Raw genomic sequence first — 13,608 nt, 5'->3', positions numbered from 1 at the left:
TGAATTTGATTCCTCAGTACCACATAAGCAGAGAAGGCTGGAAGTAGGCTGTAGCTCAAGTAGTAGAGTGTTAGCCTTGAGCAAAAACAAGAAGCCAGGGACAGTGCCTCAGGCTCTGAGTCCAAGTCTTAGGACTGGCAAAAAAAAAAAAAAAAAAAAAAAGCAGCTGTGAAAAGTGGCATGCAGAATAAGAAATCACTTCAGGGCTGGGAATATGGCCTAGTGGCAAGAGTGTTTGCCTCATATACATGAAGCCCTAGGTCCAATTCCTCAGCATCACATATATAGAAAAGGCCAGGAGTGACACTGTGGCTCAATTTGGCAGAGTGCTAACCTTGAGCAAAGCGAAGCCAGGGACAGTGCTCAGGCCCGGAGTTCAAGCCCCAGGACTGACAAAAAAAAAAAAAAAAAAAAAATCACTTGAAGCCAGGCAGCAGTGGCTTACACTTGTAGTCCTAGGTACTCAGGAGGCTGAGATCCGAGGATTATGGTTCAAAGCCTGGGCCAGAGAAAGTCTGTGCCACTTTTTTTTTTTGGCCAGTCCTTGGGCTTGGACTCAGGGCCTGAGCACTGTTCCTGGCTTCTTTTTGCTCAAGGCTAGCACTCTGCCACTTGAGCCACAATGCCATTTCTGGCCATTTTCTATATATGTGGTGCTGAGGAATCAAACCCAGGGTTTCATGTATATGAGGCATGCACTCTTGCCACTGGGCCATATTCCCAGCCCCCAATGACACTTTTATCTCCAATTAGTCAGCAAGAAGCTAAAAGTAGAGCTGTGGCTCAAATGTACAGTGCTAGCTTTGAACAAAAAAGCTCAAGGACAACACCTACGCCTTAAGAAGTTCAAGCTCCAACACTGGTACCAAAACAAAACAAAAATCACTTTAAAAGTTTAACAAAAATGAATTGAAACTTATTTCCTTAAAAATATAAATTGAACAGGAAAGTCACAGGATGATACATATATAAGAATGTTTGGTTTAAGAACATTTAAACTACTGGCAGCCATCCAACTTTACAGAGCCATTTCTCCACTCTTTTATACTTAAAATTACTATTTCTAACACTAAGGACATATGAAATGGCTGTAGTACTAGAAAAAAAATCTATTTTTGCTTTTAGTCTCAATTTATGCCTTAAAAGTCTGGAAAATAGTTATCTTTCTGAAGTCTAAAGTGATTTCAGTTTATTTTTATTTTAATAATTACAAGTAATTTCTCTAATTAGAACAAAGGGAGAAAGGCATTATATAGTTCTATGTGTAAATCTAGAAATGCCAAGTAAGCATTCACTCAAATGAAAAATGTAACTCTGGAAAATTCTAACTTTGTACATCACACAAATTACTTTTTCCAATGTGCATATCATTTTAGCAATAATTAAACAATAAAACCTAATTTTTACAATCGATTCTATTGGAAGAAAAGAAAAATTTAAACATCACCATACTGAAAACTGTGTAAGTTTTTAATTAGTTCAATTTTTTCCCCAAAGAAAATTCTGATTTTAATTATAAGTAGATATTTAGGTGAGATCTACTGAGTTATTAAGAATCAAACTGAAACTGATCCACAAGATCAAGAGAGGAATAATCCATAAAATAATAATAATAATTACAATAAAATAATCCATGAAATAATTGACACCAAATAAATCAACAATACCAAAAAATGTATATATATAATGTATCACTGGCTTCAACTCAGAAATTCAGGGTGATTTTTAACAGAAAAATCTAAAGATGGGAACCGGTAGCTTGGACAACAGATATTTGTGCTTTTGCTTGCCTTTTTCAATACTGAGGATTGAACTCTGGGTTTCACATATGTTAGACCACTGGGCTGCAGCCCAGCCCCTTAGTTTTTTGTTTGTTTTTTTTTTGGCCAGTCCTGGGCCTTGGGCTCAGGGCCTGAGCACTGTCCCTGGCTTCTTCCCGCTCAAGGCTAGCACTCTGCCACTTGAGCCACAGCGCCGCTTCTGGCCGTTTTCTGTATATGTGGTGCTGGGGAATCAAACCTAGGGGCTCGTGTATCCAAGGCAGGCACTCTTGCCACTAGGCTATATCCCCAGCCCCAGCCCCTTAGTTTTTGACATAGGGTCTTGCTACCATGGCTGGAATTGGCCTCCAACTCATAATCCTCCTGCATTTGTCTTCCAAGAAACAGTAATTATAGGTGGAAGCCACTATACCTAGCTTTAAAATTCTATTTTATACTTAACAGCAAGTGCTCCTGAAGATAAGGACTGAGAAATGCCATACTCTACCAGAAGGCATGGACACAGATACTATCATGCATTATCTTGTAGAAGTGAATACACATATGGTCGAGAAAATTCCTCTTCTAGATTTATACTGTACAAAAAAAAAACCTCTAGAAAAATGAGTACTATAAACATGGGAAAGAATGTTTATTGTGACACTTGTAATGGCAAAGAAAAGAGCAGGAAAGTTTATAAGAAAATGGAAAATAAATTATGAGACTCTAATCTCCAATTAACTACCAGAAAACCAAAAGTGGAGCTGTGTGGCTCCAAGTGGTAGAGCACTAGCCCTAAGCAAAAGAGCTCAGGGATAACACCCAGGCTTCAAGCTTCACAACTGAAAAAAAAAAAAGCTTCAGGAACTGGAACCATTGGCTCATGCCTGGAATCCTAGCTACTCAGGAGGCTGAACTCTTAGGATTGCAGTCCAAAGCTAGCCAAAGCAGAAAAGGACAACACCTAGGGCTTGAATTCAAGCCCCAAGACAGACCAAAAAAAAAGCCTTGTGAGAATTTTATCTCCACTTAACCACCAAAAAGCCAGACGTGAAGTTGTGTCTCAAGTGGTAGAGAGCCAGCACTGATTGAAAAAAAAACTAAGAGCACAAGACCCTGGGGAGCTCAAGCTCTAGTGGTGGGAAAGGGGCAAATGGGAACAATATCTACCCTCTTCTCTTTCAAGTGACATAAAACATCACTAAAATGATCAAGCATGGTGATCAACTTGTTCATAGAAGGAGAAATGGTTTGTTCCTTCAACAAAAAAAGTAAGTGCTTTCATGCACTGGGGATTCATGCCTGTGATCCTAGTACTCAAAAGGGTAAGATCTGGAGGATCATATAGTTAAAGCAAAGCCAGCCCAACACAAGCAAAAAGATTCACGAGACTCCTCTCTGAACCTTCTGCAAGTATGTCATTCTACCTAGAGTGCAAATTTAAAAAAAAAAAAAAAAAAAAAGGAGGAGGAGGAGGATCACGGTGTAGGTGCACAACCAGAAAGGAAACAAGACTCTAAAAACTAAACAGTGTGCAAAAGGGTTAGAAATGTCACCGCAGCAAAGCATCTGCCTAGCAAGTGCAAGGAAGTCTGAGTTCAAACCTCATACTTAAGTTGAGTACTTATTATAAAACACTTTCTTCCTGCAGAAACATCTGTGGCCTGTTTGTATACTTAACAAAGCATGTGCTTCACAGACATCATTTGTTAGGTCTTAACAGTTTATCTTTGCCAAAATAAACAGTGGTAACATATCTTAACAGGAACTTAAAGAGTATCATCCTCTGACCGACAGAATCTCAAGTGGAGAAAGAAAATAAAAAACCAAGATGCTGTCAAAGTCCTCTCTTCATTTCTATAGTACAAATGTGAGACATGCTATTATAGCTTAATTATTCACATATAGAAAAGTATAAAATGCAAAGTCTTTAAAACAAAAAGTCTTGTTAACACCTTTCTGTTATTGAAAGTGCTATTGACAATCCCTTCAATAAAGCCCTGATATTAGACAAAACACATCATAAGTAGGATGTAAATTAACATAAAGGCTATATATTGCTAACTTTAAACAAAACAAACAAAACCACCCTGTGTTCCTTTGGACATAAATACAAATAACTCATCCAACTGTGAGCTAGTTGGTTGATGACGTTTGGCAACTGGGTCCTTTAGTCTAATCACAGAACAGTGAAATCTAACCTAGTTCTTTTTCATACCTTGGCCCTGCTCCACCACCACTCTGGCCCAAACCCAGCGGCATAGCCAGCAGCACGTGCACAGAGATGACTAAGGAGACCAAGCTAGATAGTATGTGCTCATGCTCTGGGTATGGTTGGGCCTGCTGCCAGCAAGGCTTTGGAGAGGGGCTTAGGGCTTATGAGACTACTTGACCCTACTTTATCCATTTGGAAATGCAGGGTAGAGAAGGTAATAATCAAACTATGATATCAACATTCTCTTTCAGTGCACAGAATTAACTTGCAAGTGTTTAGGAGGGACTTTGCAGACCTTCTCTCTCATTGTCACACACATATATCCACAAAAGCTTTTATGCTTTGTTTTATGTGTTGAGTACATAATTCCAATATAGTTCTAAATATTTTGTAAAAATGCTGTCAAATGATATTTTGGAAAGATAACTCTTAGTACAGAAATTGGCCTCCCTTTTACACAATGAGTTTATTTCATAGCCTAAAATCTATGATCACTAAATTATTCTAGGTATAAAACATTTGGGGAAAAGCAAACCTACAGGAACCATAAAAAAGATGAATGGTGGGGGTGGGAATGTGGCTAAGAGGTAGAGTGCTTGCCTGGCATGCATGAAGCCCTGGGCTCTATTCCTCAGCACCACATAAAAAGAAAGGGCCAGAGGTAGTGCTGTGGTTCAAGTGGCAGAGTGCTAGCCTTGAGCAAAAAGAAGCCAGGGACAGTGCTCAGCCCTGAGTCCCAAGCCTCACGACTGGCAAAACAAAAAACAAAAACAAAACACCAGTGGTTATCAGAGGTGGCAGTGAGGGTACACAGTGAAACTATTCTGTATGATCCTCTTATGGCACATATCATTATCCATTGTCCCAACCAACAGAACAACAGGAATCACACATAAAGGAACTGATGGAAATGACAGATTCAACTGTAAGAAATGTGCGACTTCTGTGTGGAACACTGGTAGGAGTGTCCAACAGGAAGAAAACTACATGTTGAGGGGATGGTTATGGAACTGCTCTAAAATATGTTTTACATACATGGTTATCTACGTAAATCTGTTGCCAGAAACTACAAATGTATACACATAAATTTTATTCCAGTGGTTATAATTTTTTTTTTGCTGAGTATACTGCAAACAACTTCCACTCCACCCCTAGCAGAATAATACTATGGCCACTAGTAGTTACTTAGCTGTAATCCAACCCACTGTATTTCTTGTCATAAAAAGTAAATAGCTATCAAGGCAACTCCAAATCTTTGCCCTGAAATTAGCAAGCTCTTTTTGTTGACATTAAAATTCTTTTGTTTTCTCTCTTCTTTTTTGGTAAACACCAATCCAAGAGCCGTGAACATGCTTAAGCGTGTTCTGAGCTACATCCCCAGTGAAAAATTATTTTCACAAAAAAAACAATTTCACATGTAAATACAACATGAGTTAGTTAAGGAAAGTAAGATTCCAAAGCAGTTTCACAGAAACAAACAAAAAAAATTCACATAATGACATGGGTTTGACTTTACAGAGCTCTGGGATCTATAGTTCCAGCTTGAGGCTGACACTAGGCTCTAATGATTCTTCTTAAAAATCTGAGAGTAGAAATAAAATCAACTACATTGGTCATATGGGCTTGGATAAATTACCAAAAACACTAGCCAGCAAGTTCACTATCAATGTTCCCTTACAGACAAGATGAAAAAAATCAGGAACAAGTTATACAACCAAAGTATGCTTGCAATTAGAGAAAAGGAAAACAATAAAAGTAAAAAGCCCCAGGAAAATTTAAGAGGGAAAAATCTCTTATCAATATAGCCAGCCTCCTTTCATTTTGCCTTCCTTATACTTTTTTTTTCTTTTTCAGACAAGGTATCATTACATAATTCAGGTTGAACTTGAACTTAACCATCTTGGAATCACAACACCTGGAGCTCTGGAATTATTGGTGTGAACCACTGGCTTGGCTCAATGTGCTGTTTCTTTATCTAAGTGAATCATGCAGAGTTGTTCATATTTCTGAATTTACCACATAAAAATTTACATGTACTAGCATGCCCTAAAGACCAATAACATCACAAACAATATTTTCGTTAACAAAGATATACGAAAGACCAAAATGTCAAAGAGAGATATTTGTTAATATTCTCATTCGTCTGCTCTAAGCATTCAGATTGTTTTATTGTATTAGGTCACTTAAGGAAAATATGGCAATAGAAAACTGATAAAAATAACTTCATAAACTATACTCAAGAAAGTGTTTAGGCCAGGAGCTGTAGCTATTTAGGAGGCTAAGATCTGAGGATCATGGTTCGAAGCCAGACTAGGCAGAAAAGTGCATGATATCTATCTCCAAAGCCAGAAACAGAGTTGTGGCTAGAGTGGTAGAGCTTGATGGAAAAAAAAAAAAAAATCCAAGCTAAAGCATGAAGCCCTGAGTTTACGTCCCAGTACCAGCACAATAAAAAAAGAAGAATTTAGACATTTCTGAATGTTAGATGCAAATAAATTAACCCATTATCTAGTTACATATATACATTTTTAAAGTAGAGATTTAGTTTAACTTCAGAGTACCTGCTGATGGTAATCCTGGATTCTGAAATCCCTCAAGAAACACTGATTACACTTGACAAGTATGGCAACTACACAAGAATCCTATAAATGACATAGGATTAAAAAGGAAAAAAACCAACTCCCCCAATAAAAACACCAAGAATCCAAATTGTAGTTTCCAAATGGCACATAGTAGGTATGCAATATATATTTACAGACTTGAATGTGCAGCAACACTCCTAGTGAGCTGGTATGACAGGGACTCCTCCACTTCAGATGAGACAAAGAGCAATCCCTTTTCACATTTTACTGTTCATTTTTAAACTCAAGGCCTGTTAGATTTGATTATGTATCAAATATAAGCATTACAAACACTATGAGATACTATGTAGAAGATCAATTAGTAAATAAACTTCACTGAAAAGATACTGTATCAAGCTGTGAACTGGTGGCTCAAGTTTGTAATCCTAGCTCCTCAGGAGTCTCGAATCTAAGGATCACAGTTTGAAGCCAGCCAGGCCAGGAAAGTCCCTGACAGTCTCATCTCCAATAAACTACTCCGCTGAGTCTGAGGATCACTGTTCAAAGCCAGTCAGTACGGGAAAGTCTGTGAGACCCTGATCTCCAATTAACTACCAAAAAGCTAGAAATGGAGCTGTGCAAGTCTTGAGCAAAAATGCTTAGGGTCAGTACCCAAGCCCCGAATTCAAGCTCCAGGACTAGCACAAAAGATATTCTATAAAAAACAAACACGGGGCTGGGAATATGGCCTAGTGGTAAAAGTGCTTGCCTCGTATACATGAAGCCCTGGGTTCAATCCTCAGCACCACATATATAGAAGAAAAAAAAAGCTGGAAGTGGCGCTGTGGCTCAAGTGGCAGAGTGCTAGCCTTGAGCAAAAAGAAGTCAGAGACAGTGCTCAGGCCCTGAGTCCACGCCCCAGGACTGGCAATAAAAAACAAACACTAGGTTTAAAATTTAAATACTGGGGGCTGGGAATATGGTCTAGTGACAAGAGTGCTTGCCTTGTATATATGAAGCCCTGGGTTCAATTCCCCAGCACCACATATATAGAAAATGGCCAGAAGTGGCACTGTGGCTCAAGTGGCAGAGTGCTAACCTTGAGCAAACAAAAGCCAGAGGCAGTGCTCAGGCCCTGAGTTCAAGGCCCAGGACTGGCAAAAAAAAAATTAAATACTGGTTCTGCACTATGATTTAAACAATCAAAACTTATTAATCTCTCCAAATCAGTTTATATAATTCACCCAAATTAAATAAAACATTCAAACAATTTAAAATAATATGCATCTTGATCAATGGCCCCCCACCTTCCACTGTTCTCCCACATCTTCATTGAAATAATTTTTTTCACTTTCGTTTAACTGTTTATTGTTACTGTAAAGGTGATGTACAGAGGGGGTTACAATAACCTACATAAAAAAAAATACAGGAAGGGGCTGGAAATGTGGCCTAGTGGCAAGAGTCCTTGCCTCATACATGAAGCCCTGGGTTTGATTCCTCAGCATCACATATACAGAAATGGCCAGAACTGGCGCTGTGGCTCAAGTGGCAGAGTGCTAGCCTTGAGCAAAAAGAAGCCAGGGACAGTGCTCGGCCCTGAGTTCAAGCCCCAGGACTGGCAAAAAAAAAAAATACAGGAAGGATTCACAAATTTGCATGTCATCTTTGCACAGGGCCATGCTACTCTTCCCTGTATCACTCCGTTTTTAGTATATGTGCTGCCGAAGTAAGAACTCATTGAGATAACTCTTGAAACACTTGAAAAAATATGAATTTGTATTCAAGTTATAATGGTAGCCAGTTTTCTTCCAAATATCCTCACAGAGCTAAAACTATTATCACTATGAAAAAGAATAGTTGTAATGTACAAGGCTTAAAAACATTCGTGCCTCTCATTTCATTTTTTTCCCTGCAATTGTTTAGGCCAGAGAAATTCACACATGCACAACAGGTAAGTAGAGGCTAGCCAGCCATCTTGCTCTCTATGTGTTCATCAATATGTTCTTTCCCAGCTATCAAGAATTACTGTGGAGGGGTGGGAATGTGGCTTAGCATGAAGTCCTGGGTTTGATTCCTCAGTACCACATACACAGAAAAGGCCAGAAATGGCACTGTGGCTCAACTGGTAGAGTGCTAGCTAGCCTTGAGCAAAAGAAGCCCAGGGACAGTGGCCAAGCCTTGAGTTCAAGCCCAAGGACTGGCAAAAAAAAAAAAAATTATGTGAAGAATGGCAGAATTCTCAAACAACTGATCCTTTCATGAGAAAAGGTTTGATTATACTACGTAGTTACACTGTTCTGACATTACCATTCTAAACCATAATTTCCAACCTCTTAACCCTTTCCTGGTCTGAGTCCCTATATTACTTTATACTCACACACCCCAAAATATGTGCTCTGCATTTCTCTATAATTTGGCTTCAATGTATACATCTCACTCATCTCTTCCTAATAAAAGCAATTACCTAATAATCTAGGGGATCTAAATCCTGAATCAAGAAGGACAATCCTTTGAATGCAATATCCTCATTCATTCACTTGACAAATTACAAAACTGCTTTATTCCATCAGGAGCTTTCTACCAACTTTTATCAAGTAAAACTTTTATAACAACTGCTGGTCTTGGGATAAAGCTACAAATGTATTTTTATAAAGTTTTTATAAAGTACATCTACCACTTACTCCCCTTTACACACACACACACACATAAACACATGCAAAACATGTTCATCACTGTCACAAGCACTATTTCTGTTCATGCAACTCAACATGTGGTTGTTTTTCCAATGATCCTATTTGTGACATGAATTCAAACTTTGCTACTGACAAAAGAAACTAAGAAATAAACTAGAGAGCTCAAGTCATATTTTCCTAAAATTTTAATGAACTAATTCAAATTAGTCTCCACAATTACTAGCAAAATAAAAAGTTCTTGAGGCTTCCTGAAGCCTAAGAAATACCAAGAAACTTTTAACAGCTCCAGAACAACTTGGCTAAACACTGGAATTGTTTTTTAGACTCCCAGTTCATTGCTTATCTAGGTATAGCCATGATGCATTCTCTTCACACAAAAGCTAAAAGCAGAACAGTAACATTAGAGGGCTGGGAATGTGGTTTAGTGGTAGAGTGCTTGCCTAGAATACATGAAGCCCTCAGCACCATGTACACAGAAAAAGCCAGAAGTGGAATTGTGGCTCAAGTGGTAGAGTGCTAGTCTTGAGCAAAAGAAGGTCAGGGACAGTGTGCAGGCTCTGAGTTCAAGCCCCAGGACTAGCAAAAACAAAAACACACAAAACACACAACACACACACACACACACACACACACACACAAACCCACATACACACACATTAGAATAATGAATTTTTATCCAATGAAGATGTTCTATTCCATTGTTGCTATAGCAATACAATACCACTGAAAACATTAACTGCTTACAAAGTAAAGCAGGATCTATTATACATTCCTATATAAACATAATGCCAAAAAAAGATTTACCACAATACAAGCCTACATATATAGAATCTGTTTTCTTAGAAAAAAGAAACTCCTTTAATATTAAAGAAAAAACAAAAACAAGTTTCCAAAATTGATACTGCAAAAATATTTTAAAATTAAAATAAAAAAAATATTGGCATGACAAAACAAAACCTAGTTAAGATATGTACACAGCATACACACGCTTTCATAGTTCACCCAAGACATAAAACACAAGGAATTAGCAGTCTGACTTGATCAACAAGGAAACATAAGAGGGATGAAGCTGCTTGCTGGAGCACCTGTGCCTTATGCTTACTTAGCTTGTGACTGTTCTGCACCCCCCTCCCCCGCCACCCTGCTCCAATTTCACGGCTTTTTCCGCTTCATGCTGACACCTAAGCTGATTTAATGTTTAATTTTCAAATTTCATTATTTATTTCATCTCAGGACAAAAACAATGTGTCATGGACCATGACTACAATCACAGGGTAACCAAGGAAAGAAACAAAAAGCAATGTGGCTGTGTCCTGGGGAAGGTCCAATATGGCTTGACTGGATCTGTTCATAACCTTCTGGCACTAACTGCATATTCCCTAGCACACACAAGACGATAAAACACTGAGCTTGAAATAGCATTCACGGGGATTTCTTTAATCTTCATGCAAATCACTTATGCGGGGCCCACTAAGACTTTAGCTATAATATGTCTGCCCAAGATGACTTGCACGATGCAAAGCTTTACAAAAATGTTGTTTTTTTTCTCTGCCCATTACAACAGATAACCAATTATTTGGGGGGGGGGGAAAGATATTAAATATAAACAGATCAACTGAGAGAAATCAGATTAAAATAACACTTCTTAAGTGAGACTGTAGGTCCATCCTAACTTGAGGATGCCTTCTTTCTAGTGAAATATGCACAAGATACATCTAGCTACACTCCAATATTTCTAGTGAAACCTGGGCAGAAAAACTGTCAAGCTGTCACCGTCCTGGTCAAAAGAAATACATTCTGAACATAAAATTGGCAAGCCAAAAGATCACATACTTCCAAGCAAGTCTTTAAAATGTTAGGAATACCCTTAATCCACATAAAGAAACTAAAAGGTAGCTGTGTTTCTAAATATGTGACAATATGTTAAATCCACCAGGCCTGGAAGAGAAAATAAACAAACCAAGGGAGAAGGAAAAGGACAATGAAGCCATGGTACAAGAAACCTAGGAATGTGTTACCACTACAGAAGAGTTTGAGTGAAGTTTGAATACTTGACTTTTCATAGATTTTCATGTTTAGAACATATATTACCCTCCTGAGAAGTTTAGATCTTATATACGATGGCTTTAAACTTATTTCCTTTGAGACTTACATTGTTCCATTATATTAATCTCTGGCTGACCTGGTTGTTTTTCTCTCATCAAGTCATCAACTACAGAAACACAATCTTTCCTGAGCTCTTTTAAGCTTTGTATAGATCTGAAGGGACAGGAAAAATTGATACTGCCAGCTCCCTACTAAAACCACTCAAGATTATATGTGGAAACAGATTAGCTATAAATATAGATGTTATCCTTTAATGTTTTAAAAGGAATACCATTTCAACCCATAGAAAAATAACAGTTTCAACAATTTAATAATTACTAAGTAGAAAAAAAAATAAATTAATTTCAATGATTAATGTTTTAGTAACTGCTGCAAAAGCAGCTGTGCTGTCAAGGGGCTTTAGTTCTCTAAACATAAATAAAGAATTTGTAAAACACATCTGAAATTTTGTACCAAAAACATTTTCTTGTACTGTCTTAATTTTAAGATAAAATAGATTCTACCCAAATATACTATTACACCTTAGGATACTACCAAAACATTAAAAGCACTCTCATTAAACGAAGCATGACCACCAAGATTTCAATGAAATTATGTTTGCGTAAGTTTTGACTAAGTCCAAAAGTAAAAAAATCTTAAAATACATAAATTACACAGTCATGCCATACCACTAAGTTATGAACACTCTATAAACATTGTTAAAATTTCTTGTTTAATAGGACCAACAGATTTCATCTACTAACCTGATTTGAATCCACAAATTTTCAACGGTCATGTTTCCAAACATATTTTGCCACTAATTTACACACAGGAAAAATAACTTTAACAACAGCTGCTATACCATTGGCACGAGAAAATGTTCTAAAGAAAGTATGTATTTCGTTAAGAAACATAGATATGATTTATTTCAGAATATCACTCACCACTTCTTCCAGTGCAGCACTTCGCCCAAAAGAACAAGTGAGGTGTGTGAGGCAGTTAACAAAGGAGGAGAAAAGTTCACTGGGAATGGCAGTTAAAACATTTCGAGGGAACACAGTTATCAGATTGCTGATAATGCTAGAGATTCCCACAGCTTCAGAATCTTCTATTTCAATCCTATAAAGAAAGTAATGAGGATTATCAAGTCTATAACACGTTTCCAAATACAAGTATCAACAACTGATTTTTAAAGGCATATCTCTGTATGTTCATTTCAACTTAGCTATACAGCTCAACTTTAAAAGACAGAACAGAGGGAGGAACCACTAGTTTCCTTTCCTCTCCATTATTTAAGCAACAAAGGGGAAAATGGGAAGTTTCTTTCATCTATAAAGGGCAAGTATACCTACCCATTGATAGTATTGAGTAATCCCTCAATAAAGTGTGCTAGATAATCGACTTGGGATCCTTCATCGGGGAAGATGGGTCCATGAAGAGAAGCTAACTGGGCAAGGCACTGCAGAGAATCTTGTGCCATATCTGAATCTTCTCTGATTTTTCGGTGTACCTGTTAGAAAGAATTACTAATCCATAAAAATATATTCTTCTTTTGTAAGGGTCACGTGTCTACCATGCCAAATAAGGTAAGAGAAAAATTCACTGCAGCTGGACATTTCTAGAAAATTAATTCCTGAACTAAACTATACTTGAAAATTATTCCACAGTAAAACTGACATGCTAGGCCATGATTTTAACCAAATCCACTATTTGTTAACTGAGGACACCCTGTATTTTGAAAATTGAACTGTCTCCAGCATGTTATAACAAAGAGAGGAGCAGATGCCAGCCAGTCAGACATACTGCTTCTTCTAAAAACAGCAACAACGACAGTCATCTGTATTATGCTAACTATGCCTCACTACAGCTTCTTGCTAAAGTTAGCAGACAAGCTCAATCTAGAGTATATAGATGCTGCCTTAGGGAAGTAAACAGTTGCCCACTTAGAAAACCAATGTCACTCAGTTCCCAGACATTCATTCATTGATTCAACCAACATATAAATGTATATTTACATTAATTCCAAGTGTGCCTAAATCCACTTAATCTTATTTTTATTATTTTTCCCAGTCCTGGGGCTTGAACTCAGGATCTGAGTACTGTTCCTGGCTTCGTTTTTGCTCAAGGGTAGCACTTTGCCACTTGAGTCACAGCACCACTTCAGGCCTTTTTCTATGTATGTGGTGCTGAGGAATCGAATCAAGAGATTCATGAATAAAAGGCAAGCACTCTTGCCACTAGGCCATAATCCCAGCCCACACTTAATCTTATTTTAAACTACATCATTACTACAA

At 37.8% G+C, this 13,608-nt stretch overlaps 1 protein-coding gene and 1 non-coding gene across 5 annotated transcripts in view; both read right to left on the bottom strand.

Annotated features, from left to right (window-relative positions):
* Xpo4 (exportin 4) overlaps positions 1-13,608 on the bottom strand; it is a 111,360-nt gene that overhangs the window by 30,030 nt on the left and 67,722 nt on the right. For all 4 annotated transcript variants that reach the window (XM_048341663.1, XM_048341664.1, XM_048341665.1 and 1 more), the window contains 2 exons: positions 12,667-12,824; positions 12,259-12,433 (listed from right to left, as the gene is read on the bottom strand). In XM_048341663.1, the coding sequence (XP_048197620.1) occupies positions 12,259-12,433; positions 12,667-12,824 (333 nt within the window). The remainder of the gene's footprint in view (positions 1-12,258; positions 12,434-12,666; positions 12,825-13,608) is intronic.
* On the bottom strand, positions 8,165-8,270 carry LOC125349760. Its single transcript, XR_007210576.1, has one exon. It is a non-coding gene; the product is annotated as a U6 spliceosomal RNA (small nuclear RNA).

The sequence above is a fragment of the Perognathus longimembris genome, chromosome 3 (genome assembly GCF_023159225.1).
Source record: "Perognathus longimembris pacificus isolate PPM17 chromosome 3, ASM2315922v1, whole genome shotgun sequence".
NCBI classification, from domain to species: domain Eukaryota; kingdom Metazoa; phylum Chordata; class Mammalia; order Rodentia; family Heteromyidae; genus Perognathus; species Perognathus longimembris.
The sequence above is the reverse complement of the archived record's forward strand: the minus strand, read 5'-3'. Positions and strand labels throughout refer to the sequence as shown.